We start from the raw sequence: 14,704 nt of genomic DNA, 5'->3' as shown, positions 1-14,704 counted from the left end.
CGAGTACGCTATAATAAAAGTACAAATAAAATAACAATATAATACAATATACAGTGGAACCTTGACTTACGAGTGACCCAACTTACGAATTTTCCGAGATACGAGCGGTCACTTGGTCGATTTTTTGCTTTGTGATACGAGCCGAGATCTGAGTTACGAGCTCAGCTGAGTTCAGTTCACCCGGTTATCTTGCCGTACAAGCAAGTGAAAGAGAGGAAAATGTGACGAAAAAGCCAAAAGTCAGTGAAGAATAAGAATCGCAATTATGTTTAGCGATAAAGTGTAGCATAGTGTGTAAGTTAAATTTAGCAATATATTGTAGCATTAAGTGTGTAGCGAGTAAGTTAAGTGATAGAGCACGAAATGAAACACTCCCCCAACTTCCTCCGCCAATCTCCACCTCCGCCAGCATCTTCGTCTGATTTTTAAGGTAAATACACTTAATAAAACCAGTTTATTTCTTTACATTCTCTTTTATTATGTATTATTATTTTTTATACATTATTTGTTATTTATAAAGTTTTCTTATTTAAAAACATGTAACAAAAAAATCGGTGTGGTTTTTGGGGGGCTGGAACGGATTAATAGTGTTTCAATTCATTTTAATGGGAAAATTTGATTTGATATACGAGCAAATTGAGTTACGAGCTTGGTCACAGAACGAATTAAACTCGTAAGTCAAGGTTCCACTGTTATAAACAGGCTTATATACAGTATGTATATAAAATATAAACAAGGAAGAAAAAAATAATAATTGCAGTTAAAGTGCAGATTTGCATTGTAAACAAAGTGAACATTGCAGGAATTGTAAACATTGAACCATAGTAAACATTGCAGGCATGGTAAACCCACTTTAAATGCTCTTAATTGTGCTTTATTTTTGTATTATTTGTATTATTTCATGGAAGGATCTGAATTTCTGTATTGATTACTTGATCCTCGTAGCAATAAACACATACAGTGTATCACAAAAGTGAGTACACCCCTCACATTTCTGCAGATATTTAAGTATATCTTTTCATGGGACAACACTGACAAAATGACACTTTGACACAATGAAAAGTAGTCTGTGTGCAGCTTATATAACAGTGTAAATTTATTCTTCCCTCAAAATAACTCAATATACAGCCATTAATGTCTAAACCACCGGCAACAAAAGTGAGTACACCCCTTAGTGAAAGTTCCTGAAGTGTCAATATTTTGTGTGGCCACCATTATTTCCCAGAACTGCCTTAACTTTCCTGGGCATGGAGTTTACCAGAGCTTCACAGGTTGCCACTGGAATGCTTTTCCACTCCTCCATGACGACATCACGGAGCTGGCGGATATTCGAGACTTTGCGCTCCTCCACCTTCCGCTTGAGGATGCCCCAAAGATGTTCTTTTGGGTTTAGGTCTGGAGACATGCTTGGCCAGTCCATCACCTTTACCCTCAGCCTCTTCAGTAAAGCAGTGGTCGTCTTAGAGGTGTGTTTGGGGTCATTATCATGCTGGAACACTGCCCTGCGACCCAGTTTCCGGAGGGAGGGGATCATGCTCTGCTTCAGTATTTCACAGTACATATTGGAGTTCATGTGTCCCTCAATGAAATGTAACTCCCCAACACCTGCTGCACTCATGCAGCCCCAGACCATGGCATTCCCACCACCATGCTTGACTGTAGGCATGACGCACTTATCTTTGTACTCCTCACCTGATTGCCGCCACACATGCTTGAGACCATCTGAACCAAACAAATTAATCTTGGTCTCATCAGACCATAGGACATGGTTCCAGTAATCCATGTCCTTTGTTGACATGTCTTCAGCAAACTGTTTGCAGGCTTTCTTGTGTAGAGACTTCAGAAGAGGCTTCCTTCTGGGGTGACAGCCATGCAGACCAATTTGATGTAGTGTGCGGCGTATGGTCTGAGCACTGACAGGCTGACCCCCCACCTTTTCAATCTCTGCAGCAATGCTGACAGCACTCCTGCACCTATCTTTCAAAGACAGCAGTTGGATGTGACGCTGAGCACGTGCACTCAGCTTCTTTGGACGACCAACGCGAGGTCTGTTCTGAGTTTTAAAACGCTGGATAATCTTGGCCACTGTGCTGCAGCTCAGTTTCAGGGTGTTGGCAATCTTCTTGTAGCCTTGGCCATCTTCATGTAGCGCAACAATTCGTCTTTTAAGATCCTCAGAGAGTTCTTTGCCATGAGGTGCCATGTTGGAACTTTCAGTGACCAGTATGAGAGAGTGTGAGAGCTGTACTACTAAATTGAACACACCTGCTCCCTATGCACACCTGAGACCTAGTAACACTAACAAATCACATGACATTTTGGAGGGAAAATGACAAGCAGTGCTCAATTTGGACATTTAGGGGTGTAGTCTCTTAGGGGTGTACTCACTTTTGTTGCCGGTGGTTTAGACATTAATGGCTGTATATTGAGTTATTTTGAGGGAAGAGTAAATTTACACTGTTATATAAGCTGCACACAGACTACTTTTCATTGTGTCAAAGTGTCATTTTGTCAGTGTTGTCCCATGAAAAGATATACTTAAATATCTGCAGAAATGTGAGGGGTGTACTCACTTTTGTGATACACTGTACATAAAGCCTAATTTTATTAAACATACAGTTCAACCACAGTTCAGGATAGAAAACGTAACCTGTAAATTGTTGGGCTAACAACAAGCATTTTGGCTTTTTTCCTCATTTTCCTCCCAATCTAGTCATATCCAGTTACCCGATTGCCGAGGCGAGTTCACATCCGGATCAGCTTTGTATACGGAGAGACACACCCTGATCAACGCATTATCCCTTGACTCTGTGCAGGCGCCATCGATCAGCCAGCAGAGGTCGTAATTGCACCAGTTATGAAGAATCCCCGTCCGGCTCCCACCCTGTATGAACAACAGCCAATCCTTGTTCATGTAGGCGCCCAGCCTGCCAGATAGCAGAGCCGAGATTTGAAACGACGAGTTTGAAGTGTCAGCTCTGGTGTGTTAGCGTGTTTTACCGCTGCACCTCCGTGGAGCCCAACGTGCAGTGTTGAAGGAGGTTTATTGGATAGATTGGACAAAAGTCAATGTTTTTGGTGGCACAAATGCATTATGCTGTGTTTAACATCAAAACCTCTTTTTAACTGTGAAGCATGGTGGTGGGAGCTTCATGGTTTGATGGTTTACTACCACAGATTCTGGAGGGCTTGTAATTCATAATGTAACTTTTGCAAAACAGTTTAGGGTAGTGGTATATCATCAAAAGCCTCAATAAAAAAAAGATTTTTTTACACTGAAGGTTCTAACTAGTGTGTTCTTGTTTCCCCTCAGAAAAAGAATGACAATCCAGGATAGTCTGCAACATCCATGGATTAAGGTTTGCACATCTTCTGTTCACATGAATTTAACACAGTCGTGACATACATTTATTTTATGATCGTTTATCTTTGTTCCTTAGCCAAAAGACACCCAGCAAGCACTTAGTCGCAAGGAGTCTGCTGTCAATATGGAGAAATTCAAGAAGTTTGCCGCCCGGAGAAAATGGAAGGTAGATGGCATGTAGTTTTAATTCACAGTAAATGTTTTTAGACGTCTCTAGGTACAATAAGGCTGATTTTTTTTGTTTTGAGTGAATGCATTGACAATAAAGATACTTCTAATTCACAGATCAGCCATAACATTAAAACCACCTCCTTGTTTCTACACTCACTGTCTATTTTTATCAGCTCCGCTTACCATATAAAAGCACTTTAAAGTCTACAGTTACTGACTGTAGTCCATCTATTTCTCTGCATAATTTTTAGCCTGCTTTCACTCTGTTCTTCAATGGTCAGGACCCCCACAGGACCACCACAGAGCAGGTATTATTTAGGTGGTGGATCATTCTCAGCACTGCAGTGACACTGACATGGTGGTGGTGTGTTAGTGTGTGTTGTGCTGGTATGAGTGGATCAGACACAGCAGCGCTGCTGGAGTTTTTAAACACCTCACTGTCACTGCTGGACTTAGAATAGTCCACCAACCAGAAACATCCAGCCAACAGCGCCCCGTGGGCAGCGTCCTGTGACCACGGATGAAGGTCTACAAGATCACCGACTCAAACAGCAGCAATAGATGAGCGATCGTCTCTGACTTTACATCTACAAGATGGACCAACTAGGTAGGAGTGTCTAATAGAGTGGACAGTGAGTGGACACGGTATTTAAAAACTCCAGCAGCGCTGCTCTGTCTGATCCACTCATACCAGCACAACACACACTAACACACCACCACCATGTCAGTGTCACTGCAGTGCTGAGAATGATCCACCAGCTAAATAATACCTACTCTATGGTGGTTCTGTGGTGGTCCTGACCATTGAAGAACAGGGTGAAAGCAGGCTAAAAAAAGTATGTAGAGAAACAGATGGACTACAGTCAGTAATTGTAGAACTACAAAGTGCTCCTATATGGTAAGTGGAGCTGATAAAATGAACAATGAGTGTAGAAACAAGGAGGTGGTTTTAATGTTATGACTGATCGGTGTATCACAAAGGTATTCTAGTCTATACTGTATAGGTGATGCAGACATCACACTTTGTTTATTGGTTGTATATTTTTGCTTGGAGCACTGTTCTTCACCCAGCATTGTCATCAAGGCGTTTAAAAATTCCCAACAACAGTGCTGCACCTACTAAACTTATAACAGTACAACACACACTGCTGTGTTATTACCATGTTGGAATATTGTAGTGCTCAGAATGATCTAACATGGTCAGAGGGCGTCCTATAGGGGTACCTTGATTGATAAATGGAGTACAGGGGGGTGGCAGGTGTACAAAACGACGACTGGGTTACAGTCAGTAACTGTATACTTATAAAGTTTATCTTTATGGAAGATGTAGCTTATAAAATTGTGTGGCCTATTGTGTGGACAGTTGTGGCCTAGTGGTTAAGGTACTGGACTAGTAATCCAAAGGTTGCTGGTTCAAGCCCCACTACTGCCAGGTTGCCACTGTTGGACCCTTGAGCAAGGCCCTTAACCCTTAATTGCTTATACTGTCACAGTACTGTACTGTGCGTCTGCTAAATGCTGAAAATGTAACTGTAAAATAAGTAATGTATACACTCCAGATAGGTGTACCTAATAAAGTGCTCATGGAGTCTATGTGCTTGGTTTTGCTTTAATTAAAGGTGTTTGATGAAATGCCTGGTAAGATTCTTGCTATCTGCCGCTCAGGTGGCGCAGCGGTAAAGTACGCTAGCGCACCAGAGTCGGGGCCCCGAACACGTCGTATCGAATCTCAGCTCTGCCTTCCGTCCGGGCTGGGCGGCTGCACGAACGACGATCGGCTGCCGTTCAGGGTTAGAGGGTAGAGAGTCGGATCGTGGGTCCTCATAACTGGTGCAACTGATGGCGCCTGCACAGGGCTGAGGAATAACGCTGACGGGGGTGTGGCCCTCCGTACACAGTGCCCGTCGGTGTATGAACTCGACTCGTGCGGGTGCAAAATGCAGTCTGTACTGCAGGGGGCGTATGTCAGTTGGGGGGCGTCCTCGGGCAGCCGTGAAGGGTCGACTCGGTATAGAGGACGCAATCAGGGTAATTGGACACGACTAGATTAGGGGAGAAAATTGCTATTTTTTTCCAGTGCCCTAAAGCTCAGAATATTGACTTTACACTTGTTATTTTAGCATATTTCTATTTCAAACTACAAGCTTGCATTCGATTTTGCAAGACAGGTTTAATAAAAAATGTGGTTCTACGAATAAGTACACACAAATATGTGCACAACCATTGTTACCGTCTATTCAGTCCAACTTGTTTATTTTTGTTCTCCAACCAGCAATCGGTGCGTCTGATCTCTCTGTGTAACCGGCTCTCCCGCTCTTTCCTGTCCAGAAGCAACATGAGCGTGGCACGCAGCGATGACACACTGGTAAGACCTGTCTGCCTTAATGTGGCTACTGAAACAAAACGCAAGTCTAAATGAGCTGTAGCTTTAAATATTTGCATGGTTAAATGCACCTTGAATTACAGTTGTTGGAAACCATAGGGGTTAATTTGGTGTTGGCTTCCCATTAGGGCTGCACGATATATCGGTTCAGCACCGTCATCGCGGTGTGTGCATGCGCAATAGTCACATCGCGGGACGTGCGATGTCACTTAATGCAAATGAAATCAAATACGTCATGCTACAACTTTTTTGCTGCATGACACAAAACGAAAATTCACACCGTTCTCATTTTCCATGACGTATCTACCAGTGTGTTCGAAAACCTAGTGAGCCGCCTCGCTGTCTTACTACCTACATATGCAGCTGCCTCAGTAGAGAGGATTCTAATAAGTCATTGACTTTTATAAGGCAGGTTATTCGAACACGCTACTTAGACAGCGATTCCATCGGGTTTCAGCGTTTAGCATTCAGCATCTTGCCATTAAAACCAATAGAATGAGGTGGGACGGCGCTAACATGTCAATATAACATCTCGATTCGTGTACAGAAAACGGTTACATTTGCTGACAAGCCCAAACTTGCAAATAAAAACACTCGTTAAAAATCGATAATTATTTATTTACGTTTGAAAATAACTTTGTCCGCACCGTCAGCCATGTTTACTTTTCGGTGAGAGAAGAGATGCCGCAATGAATTCTGGTATTGCCTTCGTCACTAAGGACGCTTCCGATTCTCACTCGTTCTTGAGTCAAAATAACGTCGAAATATTAAGATGCCTCAGTAGTGAGCTTAGTAACTAATGCCTAGTTCACAATACACGATTTTTGCCCTGATTTTCGCTCGGCGACTGGTCGGCGATTGATTTTCCGGGTCGGGAGCAACTCAGCGTTTGCTCGGCTCTCAGTCGCTAAGTGTGAACTATCCAACAACTCGACCCGACCGGCTCGCCGAGCGCTCGGCGACTGGATTGAGTTTTCTAGCACGCCAGATATCTGATCTCAGACGGGCAACTGGGAATGAGTGACATGTCGAACAGCCAATGAGAACACAGGCTACAGCGTGAGGACAGGGGCTTAATTAATATAGTTTATATCAGGATACACCGACACACACACAGTATTTCTGATTTGATCGTCCTCTACAAAACATAATACCCACGCTGCATTGCAAAACTTACTACAGAACAAGCCATATACTGTTCGTGTTGCCAAATCCACTCAGATTCATTTATTTTTCCTCCTTGATATTACGCTGCACATCAGCGCACAAACCCTTTGATCTCTCGCTACTTGTTGACGTTCATTTTTTTGGACGTGGTATCATTAAACTTCTCGTCACTTCTCACATGTGTTTTTGTAAAAAAAAAAAAAAGGGAGACCAGAGAAGCTCGTCTGCGATTCCAGTTGGTGATGGATCGTGTAGTGTGAAACCCCCTATCGCCGATCAGTCGTGTAGTGTGAAATATACACCGACTGAAAGACTCCCGAGTGCAGGAGATTCAGTCGTATAGTGTGAACTGTACAGCGACCTGACGACTTGGAAAGTCGTGTAGTGTGAACTTGGCATAAGGCATCTCGGATTTGGAACAGGTGTATAGCTGCTCTTTTGTTTGTATAGTTTTTTTTAATAATGTTTACTACTTGAAGAGGTTTTGATTGTGAAATAAAATATTAAATGACCCATTTTGTCAATCCTGTTAATTCCCTCATGTGATATTGAAGCTTTCTTAGTTTAATGCTCAGTTTCAACCGAGTACAAAGATGTAGCTTGTCATAATCTTTTGTATCTCTTGTAGGCACCACCCTTTTTCACAGATGAGCCCCTTATTTAGAGTAAGATACATACATTATTAATATTATTAATAATGTGGTGAAAATTCCTGCATTTTTTAATATAAAAAAAAAATCGCAATGTCAGTTTTTTCCAATATCGTGCAGCCCTACTTCCCATTGCTAGAAAGGTTTTTCACAAGAATTTGGAGTCTGCTTGAAAATATGTGTCTATTTAGTCAGAAAATATCTTCATCCCTTAGGTTTTCAATGGCTAGTCCAGTTGTTAAATACACCGATCAGGCATAACATTATGACCACCTTCCTAATATTGTGTTGGTCCCCCTTTTGCTGCCAAAACAGCCCTGACCCGTCGAGGCATCTGGCACCAAGATGTCAGCAGCAGATCCTTTAACTCCCGTAAGTTGTCGGACTTGTTTGTCCAGCACGTCCCACAGATGATCGATTGGATTGAGATCTGGGGAATTTGGAGGCCAAGTCAACACCTCAAACTCGTTCTTGTGCTCCTCAAACATCATCCTGCTGAAAGAGGCCACAGATATCAGGGAATACGTTTCCATGAAAGGATGTACGTGGTCTGCAACAATGCTTAGGTAGGTGGTACGTGTCAAAGTAACGTCCACATGGATGGCAGGACCCAAGGTTTCCCAGCAGAACATTCTTCCCATAGATGCATCCTGGTGCCATGTGTTCCCCAGGTAAGCGACGCACACGCAGCCGGGCATCCACGTGATGTAAAAGAAAACGTCATTCATCAAACCAGGCCGCCTTCTTACATTGCATGGTGGTCCAGTTCCGATGCTCACGTGCCCATTGTTGACGCTCTCTATGGTGGACAGGGGTCAGCATGGGCACCCTGACTGGTCTGTGGCTATGCAGCCCCATACGCAACAAACTGTGCTGCACTGTGTATTCTGACACCTTTCTATCAGAACCAGCATTAACGTCTTCAGCGATTTGAACTACAGTAGCTCGTCTGTTGGATCGGACCACGCGGGCCAGCCTTCGCTCCACACGTGCATCAATGAGTCTTGGCCGCCCATGACCCTGTCGCTGGTTTACCACTGTTCCTTCCTTGGACCACTTTTTATAGGTACTGACCAATGCAGACCGGGAACGCCACACAAGAGCTGCAGTTTTGGACATGCTCTGACCCACTCGTCTAGCCATCACGATTTGGCCCTCGTTAAACTCGCTCAAATCCTCACGCTCGCCATTTTTCCTGCTTCTAACATCAACTTTGAGGATAAAATGTTCACTTGCTGCCTAATATGTCCCACCTACTAACAGGTGCCGTGATGAAGAGGTAATCAGTGTTATTCACTTCACCTGTCAGTGCTCATAATGTTATGCCTGGTCGGTGTCAGAAAGAGGAAGACGGTCACATTTTTACACTGTTTTACCTGCGTGTAAACATGCCAACTTCTTTATTAGGTCCTTTATTAGTTATATTTTGCGGTAAATAGGTTACTCTTATAGTCTTATCAGTATGCTGCACCTTATTTTTTCCTTCCTGTAACACACAAACACACTCACTCCACCCGTGGCACTGGTTAATAATTAGTAACAAGCTAATACGTTAACCGTCATTGTATTGTCATGTTATTTAAAGATTAAACAGACTAACTGGTTTGTTTCCACGTTTGCGTCAGTGCTGTAGGAACAGGGCAGTGTTGTCTGTGTGTCATGTAAAAACGTAGTAGTGTAGTTGGTAGTGTTTGTTGTGAAAGTTTCTGTTGTCTGTGCGTCTCTGCCAAGGTGGCACGTCAGTTAAATTAAACCTGACGTATGTCATCATCATCATTGTATGGTTGTTATTGATATACACCGATCAGCCATAACATTAAAACCACCTCCTTGTTTCTACACTCACTGTTCATTTTATCAGCTCCACTTACCATATAGAAACACTTTGTAGTTCTACAATTACTGACTGTAGTCCATCTATTTCTCTACATACCTTTTTAGCCTGCTTTCACCCTGTTCTTCAATGGTCAGGACCCCCACAGGACCACTACAGAGCAGGTATTATTTAGTAGGTGGTGGATCATTCTCAGCACTGCAGTGACACTGACATGGTGGTGGTGTGTTAGTGTGTGTCGTGCTGGTATGAGTGGATCAGACACAGCAGCGCTGCTGGAGTTTTTAAATACAGTGTCCACTCACTGTCCACTCTATAAGACACTCCTACCAGAGACCACCTTCTTCAGTGGTCACAGGACGCTGCTCACGGGGCGCTGTTGGCTTGATATATTTGGTTGGTGGACTATTCTGCTGTGTCTGATCCACTCATACCAGCACAACACACACTAACACACCACCACCGTGTCATTGTCACTGCAGTGCTGAGAATGATCCACCACCTAAATAATACCTGCTCTGTAGTGGTCCTGTGGCGGTCCTGACCATTAAAGAACAGGGTGAAAGCAGGCTAATAAGGCATGTAGAGAAACAAATGGACTACAGTCAGTAATTGCAGAACTACAAATTGCTGGTATATGGTAAGTGGAGCTGATAAAATGGACAGTGAGCTGATAATTGGTTAATGACCTTCACTTGTAACTGTGCATCTGGCTGTGCATTTAAGCTGCAGAAGATTGTGGAATACTAGTACAGAATAATAAAGCTGTCTCTTTGGGTTGCCAGATCTTGCTGTGGTGGTTATGTAATGCTCGAGGTGACTTAACTCATCTTTGTCTCGGAAGTCGCGCTGCGCTTGGCATTTTTGCATGACCTGGTTAGAGCATTTGGGTGCTTTTATAATCCGGCCTATCGGCTGTTTGCTCCATTAGAGGTTGTGTGAGTCAGAACTGTCAATAATACATTGCTGAAAATCAATTCTTCAACAATGGTATGCTTATCACAGTTGCATGACTTCTGCTTTTCATGCAAAGCAATCTGATGGTTCCAAGGTCAAGCACATTAAACATCAGACATCAGACTACGGGTTGCGTCCGAAATCGCATACTTATAAACTAGGGATGCATCGATACCATTTTTTCCCCAACCGAGTACAAGTACATGTATTTTTGTACTCGCCGATACCGATACCGATACCAATACCTATTTAGAATACCGTTTTTTTTTTTTTAAACAAAAACACACGTGAGAAGTGACGAGAAGTTTAATGATACCACGTCCAAAAATGCACGTCAACAAGTAGCGAGTGATCAAAGTGTTTGTGCGCTGACGTGATGAAATCAAGGAGGAAAAATAAATGAATCTGAGTGGATTTGGCAACACGAGTAGCATGGATTGTTCTGTAGTGAGTTGGAGGTTAATAAATATTTTTGCAATGTTGGTGTTTTGTTGTTATGTTTTGTAGAGAACGATCAGGTCAGAAATACTGTAAAACGTGTGTGTGTGTGTGTGTGCTGGTGTATTCTGATATAAACTACATATATTATCCCCCTGTCCCACCTGTTTACACTCCTCTCCTGCGTTTCCCCTCACACCGTATCCTGCGTTCTCATTGGCTGTTCGACATGTCACTCATTCCCAGTCGCACATCTGAGATCAGATATCTGACATGCTAGAAAACTCGAGCGCTCGGTGAGCCGGTCGGATCGAGCTGTTGGATAGTTCACACTTAGCGATCGAGAGCCGAGTTTTGATCGCCGAGCCGGCAAATCTAGCGCCGACCAGCCGCAGAGCGAAAATCAGGGCAGAAATCGTGTAGTGTGAACCAGGCATAACGCAGCAACGTGCACTAGGCACACGATATCGGATGCAAGTACGAGTACAAGTTAATGAGCGCGGTATCGGGCAAATACCCGATACCAGTATCGGTACTCATGCATCTCTATTGTAAACAGTACGTACTTAATTGGAGGCAGTGCGCATTGCACGGCTGGTAAAGCAGTGAGCTCTTTCAGTACGCAACCCCGGACATACTACGTCTGCCATCTGACCAACATCATGTGATGCATGACGTCACAGTTAAAGCCCCACTATTCATTAAAAGCCCCACTCGCCAAAATGTATTATATTAAAAATTTTTGTCACCCATAGCCGCTCAGGTGGCGCAGCGGTAAAAAGGTACGCAAGCGCACCAGAGTCGGGGTTCCGAATACATCGTATCGAATCTCAGCTCTGCCTTTCCGACCGGGCTGGGCGGCTGCACGAACGACGATCGGCTGTTGTTCATAGGGGTAAAAAAGTCGGATCGTAGGTCCTCATAACCGGTGCGACTGCGGCCCCTTCTGGCTGACTGATGGCGCCTGCACAGGGCTGAGGGATAACGCTGACGGGGGTGTGGCCCTCCGTACACAGTGCCCGTCGGTGTATTAACTCGACTCGTGCGGGTGAAAAACGCAGTCTGTACTGACTGTACGTGCCGGAGGGGGCGCATGTCAGTTGAGAGGCGTCCTCGGTCAGCGGTGAAGGGTTGAATCAGTATAGAGGACGCATTCAGGGTAACTGGACACGAAAAAAAATAATAAGGCCACCCATGAACCAGGTCATCCGGGTACTTTTCGCGTACTGTTTAATGAATACTACATATTTGGACACACTACCCACTCTCGCGTACTGTTCAGTATGGACGTATTCGATTTCAGACGCAGCCTAAGATTGTTTTTTTGGATTTCTTACATGTTTTTACAATATTTTGTACAGTAGATGGTGAAAGTTATTTGCAATCTGGGTTGAGAAGTGTTCTTTTGGATATGATTGACAGTTCCCTTATGGTAAGCCTTGACCCCTCTTTGCTTGCCTTTGGTGGATCCTCCTTTTATACCCAATCATGATAATTGGTTAATGCCAATAGTCGAGCGTCCTGTATGTTTGGACATATGATGTAGCATTGGCAGGTTATCCGGATTTGCACTTCACCTAATCATTGTTGTAAATTTAGCCCTGTGTGGTTGAGTTTACATTTTTAACCATGGAATGCAGCAGTGTTTGATTGGCTTCACACACACACTTAAATTTTTTCACTCTTACACACTTTTTCTTACTCTTACACACTTACCCTTCTTCTCTACCCCCTTGTATTTGTCCTGGCCTGTCAGCCTGTTTAAAGGTTCTGGTCTATAAAGATGTGTGACCATCCACAGCAGAGGACAAACACACACACCCTATTGCATTATTCAGAAGGATTAGGACACCATGCTTTGTTGCACATAAATTTTGCAAACTTTAACTGATGTAAATTTGCCATTGTTTTCCAATCCATAACTCATAAAAATATGACACGTGTCATTTCTGTGAAATTCTCTTGTATGTTGCTGTTGCACTTAGCTGTTGGTTGATGTTTCGTCTACAAACTACTAGTGTTAAGCTTTTTAAATGAAAGATAGAAAAACTTTCCTAAAAATACAAAGCAACAAACTTCTTGGTGGCATTTACACCAGCAAACATTTTTCACAGACATCGTATTGCTGTTAGAGGGGTGTCGGTTGATTTTTTTTTACACCATTTATTATATATAAATCATTTCTCTGCATGCTTTGTTAGCCCCCTCTCACTCTGTTCTTCAATGGTCAGGACCCCCAAACAGGACCAACACAGAGCAGGTATTATTTGGATAGTGGATCATTCTCAGCACTGCAGTGACACTGACATGGTGGTGGTGTGTTAGTGTGTGTTGTGCTGGTATGAGTGGATCAGACACAGCAGTGCTGCTGGAGTTTTTAAATAACTCACTTTCACTGCTGGACTGAAAATAGTCCACCAACTAAAAATATATCCAGCCAACAGCACCCCATAGGCAGCGTCCTGTAACCACTGATAAAAATCTAGAAGATGACCGACTCAAACAGCAGCAATAGATGAGCGATCGTCTCTGACTTTACATCTACAAGGTGGACCAACTAGGTAGGAGTGTCTAATAGAGTGGACAGTGAGTGGACACGGTATTTAAAAACTTTAGCAGCACTGCTGTGTTTGATCCACTCGTACCAGCACAACACACACTAACACACCCCCACCATGTCAGTGTCACTGCAGTGCTGAGAATGGTCCGCCACCTAAATAATACCTGCTCTGTGGTGGTCCTGTGGGGGTCCTGACCATTGAAGAACAGGGTGAAAGCAGGCTAAAAAAAAGTATGTAGAGAAATAGATGGACTACAGTCAGTAACTGTAGACTTTAAAGTGCTTTTATATGGTAAGTGGAGCCTATAAAATAGACAGTGAGTGTAGAAACATGGAGGTGGTTTTAATGTTATGGCTTATCAGTGTATATATATGTACATATACATACACAGATAGATAGATAGATAGATAGATAGATAGATAGATAGATAGATAGATAGATAGATAGATAGATAGATAGATAGGATAGATAGATAGATAGATAGATAGGATAGATAGATAGATAGATAGATAGATAGATAGATAGATAGATAGATAGATAGATAGATAGATAGATAGATAGATAGATAGATAGATAGGATGGATGGATAGATAGATAGATAGATAGATAGATAGATAGATAGATAGATAGATAGATAGATAGATAGATAGATAGATAGATAGATAGATAGATAGATAGATAGATAGATAGATAGATAGATAGATAGGATAGATAGATAGATAGATAGGATAGATAGATAGATAGATAGATAGATAGATAGATAGATAGATAGATAGGATAGATAGATAGATAGGATAGATAGATAGATAGATAGATAGATAGATAGATAGATAGATAGATAGATAGATAGATAGATAGATAGATAGATAGATAGATAGGATGGATGGATAGATAGATAGATAGATAGATAGATAGATAGATAGATAGATAGATAGATAGATAGATAGATAGATAGATAGATAGATAGATAGATAGATAGATAGATAGATAGATTCTTTAAAAAGTTTCCGTACTTTTTTAATTTCTATTTATTAAGAATTTCAAAAACAAATGACATCACTTTTCTAGTCACCACCACTGCTTTCACATCATCACCACATGAAAATCTTCTTCCCCTTTGCTTCTTTGAGCGTCCAAAAAGGTGGAAATCAGATGGCGCTAAATCCAGACTATAAGCTC

General features: G+C 42.6%; 1 protein-coding gene across 1 annotated transcript in view; it reads left to right on the top strand.

The window, feature by feature from the left end:
- dapk1 (death-associated protein kinase 1) overlaps positions 1–14,704 on the top strand; it is a 191,159-nt gene that overhangs the window by 103,872 nt on the left and 72,583 nt on the right. Inside the window, exons 9-11 of the mRNA XM_063017857.1 lie at positions 3,314–3,359; positions 3,441–3,530; positions 5,808–5,900. Of these exons, the coding sequence (XP_062873927.1) occupies positions 3,314–3,359; positions 3,441–3,530; positions 5,808–5,900 (229 nt within the window). The remainder of the gene's footprint in view (positions 1–3,313; positions 3,360–3,440; positions 3,531–5,807; positions 5,901–14,704) is intronic.

Source organism: Trichomycterus rosablanca, chromosome 21 (assembly GCF_030014385.1).
Source record: "Trichomycterus rosablanca isolate fTriRos1 chromosome 21, fTriRos1.hap1, whole genome shotgun sequence".
Classification (NCBI taxonomy): domain Eukaryota; kingdom Metazoa; phylum Chordata; class Actinopteri; order Siluriformes; family Trichomycteridae; genus Trichomycterus; species Trichomycterus rosablanca.
The sequence above is the reverse complement of the archived record's forward strand: the minus strand, read 5'-3'. Positions and strand labels throughout refer to the sequence as shown.